Consider the following 12,120-nt stretch of genomic DNA (forward strand, 5'->3'; position numbering starts at 1 on the left):
GGCCCAGAGATCACCCTGTGACTCTTGTGTCAGAATTGTAGTTTAAAAAACAGATTTCTTAAACTGTTCTAGCTCCATCAGTTGTCACAGCTGAGTGTTGGGGGGCACCTGCCTGCATTAGCAGCTCACACTGCATCTTTCTGGGACCTTGGGAGAAGATTTTTATTTGGGTGAAGACTCAGAATACAAGAAATGATGCTGAGTTGGGGTTGTTTAGCGGAAGAGAAAGCTCCAGGGAGCTCTTGGAGCCTCTGCCAGTGCCTAAAGGAGTGTTCAGTTGGACTAATTCTTACCAAAGACAATTCTGTGCTTTATGTCACATGTCCCTAATGCATGTCACGTGGCATTCGGGTAGGTTTTTCTCAGTTCCTGTACTTTTTTTTTCTGGTGTTTCTGAAGTGTATTGAGTAGAAAGTGCTATATCTGCATCTTTCATTCTATTAAGTTCAGGCAATTTTTCCCCTCCTTCACCTTCCCCTAAACTGTTTGCACACTTTCTTCACACTTCTCTGGTCTTTTTGGTTTGTTGGGTTTTTTGTGGTAATTTTTTTTTTTTAGGTTTGTGTGTATTTTTCTTTTTCTGGTAGGTTTTATTTTCCCTTGGAACCTATTGGGACTGCTTGTTTCCAAGCAATGTTTCATTTCCATCTGGCCACGTAAACCTAGCTGGGGACAAAACTTTCCAAAATCACCTGAATTTCCTGCCAGTAGAATACTTTTTTTTTCTGGTTTCCTCTTTAAGCCTTGATCTCGGCTGTTTTGCTGCAAGGATGTAGTGGTTTTCCACTTAAAAAGAAAAATGTGTGTTCTATTTTAGAATGTCTTTTATTCCTTGTCGTAAATAACTCCAGTAATTCTATTTCTAGGAAGATTTTCAGGTATTTATTCTTTACATGCCTATAAAATAAATCCTTAATTTCCTTCTTCAGATTAAAATTTAGTTTTTTAACCAAAACTTAAGATGGTCTAGGTTATATTTCACACCGCTCTTTGATTTTTTTCAAGATTTTAAGGCAATTTGGTGGTCATTTTTATTTATTTATTTATGGAACGAGACTTGTTTCATATGCTACATTTCCAGTAAGTTTGCTCCCATAAAACAGTGTGTGGCTTGAAATTATATTGGGTCTTCTGGGTTTGCTGGGTTATTTTTTCCCTCGTTCTGAAGCAATGGATGTGATCCACCTCTCGGTAGCTGCTAGAGGGCAGCAGTATCCATTTAAAAACACCTTTAACAGTTTAGTTTCTTGGGCTACTAAACCCTCTCCTGCTGCTCTGTCCCAACAACTTTTTGCTCACTGAAAATTTCTCAGGTTTTAGGTGATGTCTGGTCTGCTTGTACTCATTGCTTTTTAGTGCTAGTGGAAGAAAATAGAAATGAAATTGGTATTATGCAAAGGAATTCCAAGGAGCATCACTGTCCAGATGAATGTTTTTTCTCTCATGGGGGAAGGGTCTAGCTGATGGAATGATTTTTTTTTAAGAGGTCAGTTTTCCTTTTTACCCTTTATTTGGTTTGCTTTAGGCTGAGGAGAAGATTATCTTATATTTTTATATATATTTTGTCCATGTATTTTATTGTGTGAGAATCTACTTGTTTCACTGCACAATATACAAATTAACCTCAAAGAACCTTGCTTTCCCCACCACACAGATATTTTTTGGGGGCAAAATTCTCAACTGGCTTTAAAAATAATCTATTCCCCCTGTTTATACTGCTACAGCTGATGTGAATGAGACCTTGCTTTCAGAAGAGCCTGCATGCACGTTCTTAAAAGTTGTTGATTCAGTTGCCTTCACTAGGAAATGGATGCTAAAAACCAATTTTTTTAATTGGTCTGGCTTTTTCAGTAAATTATCCATTTCTGTCACAGTTAAAAGAAGATTATAAACAAAATCCCCTTTTTTTAGACTGGTTCATCTCTAACATCACTAGGCTCTTTTCAAAAAAAGTTATGTTTTTCTGCCTAGATTGTAGATTGTCTCTTATAAATAGCTTTTAATAGACCCAGACGTCTTTCTGTGCTTGAATCCAGAAGGCTTCAAGCCCTGAATTCAAATGCAGTCAGTAATTTGCAGTTTGTGCTGTTCATCCCATCAGGAGACGCTTGCCCACCTGGCTTATTTCTCATTCCTTGTCAACTGTTTTGGTCACCTGGATGCAATCTGGGGTGTCTTAAAGGAAACCAGAACCAGACACTGTGTGAGCAGAGAGGCTACATCAGCATCTTGGGACTGACCTGGGGCAGGCCCCGGGGGCCATGATGCCACGTCCATCCCTGACATTTCTCCACCAGCTTCCCTCCAGTGACCACCACCAACCCCCAGGTGCTCAGTGTCCCCCCACCCAGGTGACAATCCAGCTGCTGGGTGGCATGAAGCTGCCATCCTGCTATTTGTAGGATGCGGCAGCTGTGCTTGGGACCAACCAGGGGCAGGCCCGGTGGGCCATGGTGCCCTATCCACCCTGACATTTCTCCACCAGCTTCACCCCAGTGACCACCACCACCTGCCAGGTGCTCTGTGTCCCCCCACCTAGGTGACAATCCAGCTGCTGGGTAGCATGGAGATGCCATCCCGTTGTTTGTAGGACGCGGCAGCCATGCTCTTGTGCTGCTTGAGCCTGACCTGGTGTAGGTCCTGGAGGCCATGCTGCCGCATCCACCCCTGACATTTCTCCACCAGCTTCACCCCAGTGACCACCACCACCTCCCAGGTCCTCTGTGTCCCCCCACCTAGGTGACAATCCAGCTGCTGGGTGGCATGAAGCTGCCATCCCGTTGTTTGTAGGATGCGCCAGCCGCGCTCCCATGGTGCTTGGCCCCCAGGGCCTGCCCCTAGTTGGTCCTGTGCTGCCACGTCCATCCTGACATTTCTCCACCAGCTTCACCCCAGTGACCACCAGCAACCCCCAGGTGCTCTGTGTCCCCTCACCCAGGTGACAATCCAGCTGCTGTTGGATGGTGGCCGTTTGTAGGCCGCTGGCAGCCACGCCGCCCCATCCCTCGCCCGCCTAGTTGAGATGTCACCCCCGTGACAGCCCGACAGGCGAGCACCACAGGACTCCCCACCACAATTATTTTCCCTCACAATTAACACTGGTGCTAACTTGACACCTTTGCCTTGTTTGGCTTTTGTAAGCTGCCGTCCCCCTCTCTCTGGCCGTTAATTCTCCGCATTAATATTTTCCGCGGCGCGGGTGCCGCCGCTCACCCGTGAAGCCGCTGGAACATTATGGAGCTGTCAAGATAGCGAGGGATTACCCAGGCTGCCTTGCTGGAGTAAGTGACACCACTGAGGCCCCGCTTTGAGATGTTTATTTTGAGAGTAAGCTGACAAGCATGAAGGCCTGATCCCGGAGTGGCAATCTTATTTAATTAAAGGCCTCTTTTTATTATAGCTTCCCCCTCCCTCACTTTTTTTTTTTTTAATGTACAATATATATTTTTATACAAACAAAATATATTTTCCTTTTACATATATTAATTTTTTTATATATATTCCTTTTACATAAAGTCCTTTTATATATGTATGTTTCTATATATATAAATAGGCGTAAATATAAAAGAAGAGTTTATTGAAAATAAATACATGAGAATGATTGCTAAAGCCTGGCATGCATGAGCAGTGCTGGGCAGCCCTTCTCTTCCCCCCCCCCACCTTTTATTTTCCTTTGCTGTATAACAACCTGGAAAGCTTTTCAGAGCAATAATGCAATTGGGAGGCTTACTTAGCTATAGTCTTCTTGCTTCCCATCCTCAGAGAAAGGGCTTGGAGTTTTCTGCTTGTTGGTATTGAACTTGCTGGCTGTTTGCTTTTATTCTGTATCTCCTATTTTTCTCTCTCTCTTTTCAGGTTTTGTCCTTTTTCATGGGTTTTCTGTGCCAAAAGCAGATGAGTTATGGCCATAAACCACCTGCCTCCATCGTCTCTTCGTGCTTTCATTTCATCACTTGCTTTCCTTGTCTTGGCCAGTTGCTATTTCATGCACAGAATAGGTTGTGGACATTATTACTATTCTTACTTTTAATTATGCAGCTTTGTCCAGCTTACCCCATAAATAAAAGTCAGGGGAATTTTTGCCTTTTTTTTTTTTTTTCCTTTTAAAATCTTTTAGAAGTTACACCAAAGAGATCAGTGCTGTTATTTTTTAATTCTGCATCTTCTGAGGACTGCTGCCCCCCCACACTGTGGGGCTGTGATCTATCTGTGTGTTCCCACTCCTGGACATTGTGCTGGTTTTAAGCTGGATGCTTTGTATAAGAGTATAATCATAGTTCTGAGAAATTTTTAGGGAAAGGTCTAGTCCTAACCCACTGGGAACAATGAGAAGCTGCCCTCTGACATTCCTGGCTTTCCATCAGGCCCTTATTATTAGTCTCTCTTAGAGGAGAAGAAAAAGAAAATTCTATTTAAGAAGTCTGCAGCTTTTTTTTAACCAAAAAAAAAAAGTGATTTTTTTTTCAACAATTATTATTCAGAAAAAGGATCAGCTGCAGATAGTATTGGAAAGCCAACTGATATTTTCCTTCTGGGAGTGAAACACACTTTATGCACAGAATGGACCAGGTTGTACAACTCTTCCCTTTTGAAATTAAAGCAGAATAAAAACTTTCTGTAATTCTTAGAAATATGTCTGTCTCCCAGGAGCACAGTTCTTTACAATGCTGTGTAATTCCAAATAGATGCTTACACATGATTGTTTTTTCTTGTGTTTAAGTCTGCCTTCACATAACACTGATGAGAGCTTTGGATATTTAAATACGGATTTTTCACATCCTCACAAGTACACCAAATCATTGGCAAGACTGAGTATTGCTTTTAGGCTGGGTTATGCTGGACTGCCATGTGTTTGTCAGGCCAGTGGGAACCAGGGAGGACAGGTTCAGATTATTTCTGACTCTGAAGTCTGCTGTAGAAATCAGTCTTTTCCTCCAGCAGCCCTTGCTGCAGGCTGGGGCCAGCCAGGACCACCACCTTGGCTGTTACCCCTCTAATGAAATTCAACTGTTAGGAGGGAAGTTTAATTCCAAATATCATGTACAATACAGAAAATATTGGATATGACAGGTGAATGGCACCTAGGCTCAGTTAATTTTAGATGCTGCTATATCTCAGTTTGATTTTTTCCCCTTTATTTGCAGCCTGGGAAGGTTTTTTCTGCAGAGTCTGTATGAATAACTAAATCAACCATCATCTAGTTAAATCCTCCCTGTGCCTTGTTCCCCCTCTTACCCGGTGTCCTGCACGGTGGTTGGTGTTGGTGCAGATGCCACCAGTTTAATAACAATAACAAAAAGTTGATTCCCTCTTCTGTTTTCCTTTGACAGATGCAAGTCTGTCTATTGCTGCCGAGTGGCACGAGCCTCACGCTCTGTCCATGGACATCTGCTCCATAAAAACAGGGGACATTATTGCCCTGGCAAATTGTGCCACTTGGATTAAAAAACGTGTTACCTGGACAGTGCTTGTTTTTGCAGAGTCTGTTCTCTGTGTGCTTTTCATCCTGAGCTGATGAATAACGTTGCTATTTTTTTTTCACTGAAACCTCAAATTGGGTTTTAAGTAAATTGGCAAAGTGACACCAGTGATGAAATCCTGACGGGTATTTTAGCTATTGTTACCGGTTTCCTTGGAGCTCCTATCCCAGTTACGATGCTTTGGAGTTTGGGTCCTTTGAATATGTTCCTAGTCACAGGATCACAGTTTCTCTCTTCCACTGTGTCATTAGTTGGCCTGTAAATAGTGCTTCAGTGCTGCTTCTCTTTGCTCTTTTACCAAATTAAAATTTTAACAGAATTGTTAAACAACAATTAATATTCTTAAGAATAAAACAACAGAGAACAAGCAAGCAATGAAGATTTTTTTGTTGCCTGCTTTCAGGCAACTTTCTGGTTCTGTCTGTAGGTTTCCTGTATGAATGAGCAATTTTTATATAGGTAATTAAGTATATACATGTATTTGTAATTACAATTAACTGTTTTTAATTATTTTATGAAAATATAATTTAAGGTTGTGGAGTTGCATACAGTGCTGAAGCTAATCTATTTTTTAATTACTTATCACAGGTACAAGTGACCCGTACGTGAAGTTTAAACTGAATGGCAAAACTCTTTACAAAAGTAAGGTAGTCTACAAGAACCTCAACCCAGTTTGGGATGAAACTGTTGTGCTGCCCATACAGACCCTCGATCAAAACCTCTGGATCAAGGTAAGTTTTGGTCTCAGATTTTTGAAAGACTGCCCAATATTTTTTTAAGCAATTATTTTCAACTTTAGAAACATATTGATTTTTATTCGCTGTAGCAGCACGGCGTAAAACACAATCCGGTTTAAGAGCTTCAGCAATTTCAAATTAAAATGCACATATGTCTTTCCCAGATTTTACTTGCATGTTTTGCTTTCCGTCTGCAAAAACCCAAGTTTGAAATAAAACTCCTTGACTGGATCTGTTTAAAGCCGTGGAGCTGAATTCTGCTCTCTCTCTCCCTCTCTCTCTCCCCCCGTGCTTGTGGAAACTCAGGGAAACCAAGGGCAGTTTCAGAAGCACGTTTTAGGAGGGCAATTTGGCTGGGCTGCACAGAATTATTACCTGGGATGCAGCCGTGACAAGTAGCAAAGCCTTTTCTGGTTGTGAGTAACGTTGCAGTTACCAGAACCACAAGCTACCAGTTGTGAGCACTAATTGCTAAAACATCTGTAAGCACAAGTACCTGATTTTTGTGCAGCATTTCATTATGCTGTCCTGTGGAGTATAAAGGAGCAGGCACAATCCATAGCAGCACACATGTCTCTGTTTACATAATATTAAGAAGATACTTTCAAAATGCTGGTTAAATATTTAGCTAAAAATACAAATTAAAGCAGGGAGATGGAAAGTGATCCCTGAATTATATCTAAGCTTTGATCTTTCAAATACAAAATTGAACTGAAAGGGCTTAAAATATCTGTTCTTTCATCGCCTGGGATAAAACTGGCTTATGATGTGAAAATTGGAAATATTTGTCTTATTTTGCTGCCAGGTGTACGATCGTGATTTAACCTCTTCAGACTTCATGGGTTCAGCGTCTGTGGCGCTCACTGAACTTGAACTCAATAGGTAACAGTTCATTTAATTAAAGGTTATTAATGCAGCTTAATTGAGAAACAGAGGGAAGTGGTGAAATGCTTTTTTTATGGCTAGAAATTTTTCTATTTATGAAAACTTATGTTGATAGAAGAGTGGGGATTTCAAGAGAAATCACTTGACATAAATCTTCTGCACACGTTTTTGTTTGGCGATATGCAGCGGATTCAAATCCAGCCTGGACAGATCCCATTTCTGGGACTAAGAATTTCTGTGTGCAGCATTGTTTAGGGCGAGCTACACCAGCACAATTTGTAGAGGTGGAAGAAGGAAGAGGGGGGAGAAGGTTTGGGACCTGCCCTCAGCCTCACGGGGTGCCTTTCTCTGGGGCTGAGGAGGTTTTTTCCAGCTACCAGCGCCCCTTTTCCAGCCTCCCCCACATCCATCCCTGCCTGCAGCAGCTGCATCTGGCCCTGATTTAGTGCCGAGGCAAGCCCTGTGCCTTTTGTCTGCTGCTGCTGCTGCTGCTTGGGCTCAGTGTGGAGCTGGAAGCCAGGAATTCAAGTTTTAGTTGTTTCTTTTATACTTCCTTGCTGGGAGATGACTTTTTAGGGGGAAAATGAGCTCTCCCTGTGCAGGGGGTGTTGTAGCTCCCGTGGCTGTTGTATCTGAATTTCTAGAAATCTTAATTTGTCCATGAGATAGTGCCACCAGGTAAATACCAGCATTCCTGTTTTCAGCAAGGGAACAGAGTCATGGAAGGGGATTAAAAGCAGGCAGAATAAATATCTCTGGAGTCAAATACAAACCATTAATATTAGAAGATTCACTTGGATGAGTTTCCCTGTCACTCTTCTTTTCTGTGTAGTGGAGGTAGTAGTAACTTAATTCAGTGTGTACCTGCATATGGAGAGTTGTGAGTAGTGAGCAGTGCTCTAGGAACACTGTGCTGCATTATTAAAAGAGGGGTGTATTTTGTCAGAACCAAGAAAGAACTCTCCAGATTTCCCATTTTAACATTTAAACTCAATATTGGGAATTTCAGACAAGGAGCTGAAATTTGCACAGCTCAGCCTGACCTTTAATAATCAACTCGAGTTAACTGGAGTCAATAAATGCACAACTTCTTTGTTTTTTTTTTTTTTTTTTTTGTTGCCTCGTAGAACTACTGAACAGGTTTTAAAACTGGAAGATCCCAACAGTTTAGAAGATGACATGGGAGTGATTGTATTAAACTTGAGTCTAGCAGTCAAGCAAGGAGACTTCAAGAGAAATGTAAGTGGCTTAGGAAATCAAATTTATAGCTGGAATTTGTAGGGAGGAGAAAAGAAGAGCTGGCATAATCTGATTTACTGGGAAATGCCACCTTTATTTTCATCCTCTGAGACTCAATATTGAAATCGAGATAGAGCATAACTTTAAAAAAAAAAAAAGTCTTGTATTTAGCTGGGTTAAAGTTGCGTAGACATTTGTAGCTGGATGCTTCTGTCTTGTCACTGTGATGTGCACTGTGGCAGAGCTCCCTGTGCTCTGGGTATGTGCCCAGCACTGCAATGGGCAGGCTGAAGAAAAGCTGTTATAGTTCCTTTTTTTTTTTTACAATGAGAAAACTTATCCACTTGAAATCCAAAAATTGAGCTTGGATGTTAAGACTTAAACTGCCCCAGTCGTGTGGAGGAGCACCAGGCTGAGAGGAGGAGGTTGCTTGCTTGTAAAACCCGGATCTTCCCACTGACAGTTTCTTCACTGGGTTAATTGAACTTGGCTCCTGATGCAGAAATGTGGTGATTAGTGATGTTAGAAACCCAGAGAAGATGGGCAGAGACTAGGAACACCATAACTGAAGCTGATAGTTTTTTTTAATTTCAGGTCCTGCACGCGGCTTTTTTACTTCTATTTTTAAAGTTTTCTCCTGGTGTTTTACACAGTGTGTACACAAATATTGGTGAACTAATCTTGCTCCTGACCAGCAAGGGGTGGAGAATACCCAAGATCAGGCAGTTACTTGGACTGTCTTAAAAACCAGACCCAGTTTTAAATATATGTAATACATATTAAGAGAAACTATTTCTACAAGTTTTCTGTAAAATCGAATATGAAACTTGCTGTTTACAGCACTTTAGTGAATTATAGGTATGGCATTCCAGCCTGAATGAGATTATTTATAGAAACATAAATGTTTCAAGGGGCTGGAAAGCAAAATGAGAAGAAGCTAATGTGGAATATCTGCTGTTCGTTATTATTTTTCAAATAGATGCCTTTTTGAGAATTGTAAAGCCTTAATTAATAATAAGGTAATGATAGAGTTAATTTTACCTCACTGTGTGATTATTTGAAAGCTTAATCACAATATTTAAAATAATGGTGTATTTATATGTCTATAATATGAGATGGGTTTTATTTGGAATGTGAACTCCCCTCTCACTTGTACAATCAGCATTGTTGGCATGTGTTACTGAATTGCAGGAAGGGGTGAAGCAAAAATGTGAAGTTACATAAGCAAAAAAGTCAGTTTAGTCAGGAGAACCTCAGGAATTCTAGGATTTTTATTAAGGCCTAGGCTAAAGTGGACCTAGCCAGTGAAACAAAGCTTATTGGTTTAAACAGCAGCTTTTTGGTACTCTTGGGTGCTTAGTTAACGTTCAGAGTGTAGATGATAGAAGAGCTGGTGCACAGTGTAATTTTTTTAAAAGACAATGTTTTAAGCCCTCATATTTCAAATGCAGATTGCTCAGCCATTTCCAAAGGAGTCAGAACAGTGAAATAGCTCTGTCCACATTAGCACTTAACAGCAAGATGATTTTTTTCCCTCTTTTTAAATTAGCTTACTGTAGAACCAGATGGCACCAAAAGTATAAGCCATGTTTCTTACTAATGGCTCTGGGTCCCTCCACTTTTTATTCTCAATTACTTTATTTTTATTGCCTTTTTTTTTTTTGGTGCAATGCAGGTATTTTGAGTTTGTTGATTGTTATGTTCCATGAAGCAGGGAAGGTAGGTAGAGATGTAGTTGTAGATTTAGCCCTCTATTTTGTAATAGGCTTTTCTAACTCATTTGACAAGCTTCTGTTTGACTTATTTTACTAAATACTTTCCCCATTTTACTCCTTACCTGTTTCGTTTCCCTGGATTCTCTTTGGTACAATCTCATGAACAGAGATGGTCAAGTCGAAAGAAAAGAACTTCATCCAAGGTAATTTTTTTTTTTTTTTAAAGAAAATGAAGGTCCCCTTCCAAAATCTGTGCCCTCCTCTGAAAAAGTCTAAACAAAGGAAAACTCAGAAGTGTAGAGGCGACCTGTCACAATATGATGGCTGTGGTAACCTTTGCTTTCTTGATTTTTCTATTCATCGTGATGGGAAATTCCTGTTGTTTTCTAATTGTAGGTGCTGTGGTAGTATCTAGTGGCAAGTGAATGTAAGACCCCATTCACAAAGAGCTGTAGAAAGAGAGAAAAACTTCCTGTACAGTAGACAGGGGTGTAAATTCAACCAAAATGAGGGGAGCTGTGGAGGGTTTGAGTTGTTTCAGAACGCGCGGACGGTGGTTGGTGCGGGAGCTGAACGAGGCTCTCCTGGATCCCCGTCTGTCTTTGGGGCTGCCTCTCACCATGGGTGGAATTTTGTGAGGCAGTATTTCTTCCAGTTGCCCCTGTGGGTTTTGAAATTCCTTTTGTTCTTGGAATGGAGGCTGAGCAGGGAGTTTTCATTACCTCCATTGTAGCAGGATTTCCAAGATTTGTGTGTTGCCACATGTCCGTGTAGCTTGCTTCCCTTGGTCTCCTGTAGGATCCCTGCAGGCTTCCATTACTTTTATATTCCTGTATCATTTTTGCATTAGATTTTAACTTGTTCAGGAAGCAGACTGTGGCTTTTTATGTGTTCTGTAAAGCTTTAATTTGCTATTGAGTAAATAACAATGCTACAGACACTGCAAGCCCCAGTACCCAGCTTGAGAGCTGTACAGTCTCAGTCTCTGAAAAGCAGAATTTGGCTCTTAAGATGAGTGTGCTCTCATGATATTTTCCCTCTGTAACTATCGGTTTGTGCCTAAATAAATTGAATCATTAACCTCCTCTTGTTTTATTCATTACAACTGTGGTGTGCTGTGTAGAGGAGCCAACCATCTCAGGTATTGTGCCAGCAAGAATGTTTTTGTCAATAGAAGAAGTGCAAAGTACAGCCTTTGGAGCTCTGATTGCAGGGATTTTGCAGTGCTTGGAGCAGAGAGCTGCCAGGAATGCTTGAATGCCACATGATAAACAGTGATGGAAAAACTGAAGAGCTTATCACTTCAGTTTTTAACTAAAACTCTGGAAATTACTGTGCCCTGGCTCGGTCAGCATTGCTTGATCCCCATCTTTCTCACACAGCTGTCTCTGGATGCTGGTTGGCTTTGGGACCTGGGAAAGGGAGTTGGGTTTTTAAACTCAGGTTCTTTTTCTTCAGAATGGTCAAAATTCTGTTTTGGTTGCTATTACTGGAAGCTTTGGGGTGCCTTTTTTCCCTATTTGTTTAGGGGTTTTTTGTTTGGTTTTTCTTTTTGCTTTTATGCAATATCTCATTGCATTTTGTATAATTTTTTTACATACATGTTTTTGGACCTTTAGCTGTCAGCCTTTCAGCTCTCAAGACTCTGTCTTGTACCTTACCACCTTTCAAAATAAAATTAGGAGATGCTGAAGCATAGTGCTGATTTAGGAGACATGAAAGTATTGTTTAAAAGGAAAAAAAGCTTCAACCCTGTGCTCTGTTCTGTTCCAGTCACTAGAGGGTAGGAGAGCTTCAGCTCTTCCTAGGGAAGACACAGTTCATGCTCCAGTGTGATCTCTAAAGAAAACCTCTGTGACCATCCAAAGGCAGTAAAAAATATTTCCCAGCATGCGCTGGAAAAAATCTGACAAAGCAGTATTTCCTGGTTTATTGATTCTGCTAGTGCACTAAAACACTAGTACTGTACATCAATAACCATCTTTAGTTAGGAAACTCTGCTCTGTGGAAGCAGTACTAGCAGTTTGTGGCAGAACATAAAGGCTGGGAAGAAAAATTGTGTGC

The 12,120-nt window shown here is 41.0% G+C and overlaps 1 protein-coding gene across 2 annotated transcripts in view; it reads left to right on the plus strand.

The window, feature by feature from the left end:
• Positions 1-12,120, plus strand: part of MCTP2 (multiple C2 and transmembrane domain containing 2) — a 128,486-nt gene that overhangs the window by 38,182 nt on the left and 78,184 nt on the right. For both annotated transcript variants that reach the window (XM_030955637.1, XM_030955638.1), the window contains 4 exons: positions 6,069-6,211; positions 7,023-7,099; positions 8,230-8,341; positions 10,224-10,259. In XM_030955637.1, coding sequence (XP_030811497.1) covers positions 6,069-6,211; positions 7,023-7,099; positions 8,230-8,341; positions 10,224-10,259 — 368 coding nt within the window. The remainder of the gene's footprint in view (positions 1-6,068; positions 6,212-7,022; positions 7,100-8,229; positions 8,342-10,223; positions 10,260-12,120) is intronic.

The sequence above is a fragment of the Camarhynchus parvulus genome, chromosome 10, assembly GCF_901933205.1.
Source record: "Camarhynchus parvulus chromosome 10, STF_HiC, whole genome shotgun sequence".
Classification (NCBI taxonomy): Eukaryota; Metazoa; Chordata; class Aves; order Passeriformes; family Thraupidae; genus Camarhynchus; species Camarhynchus parvulus.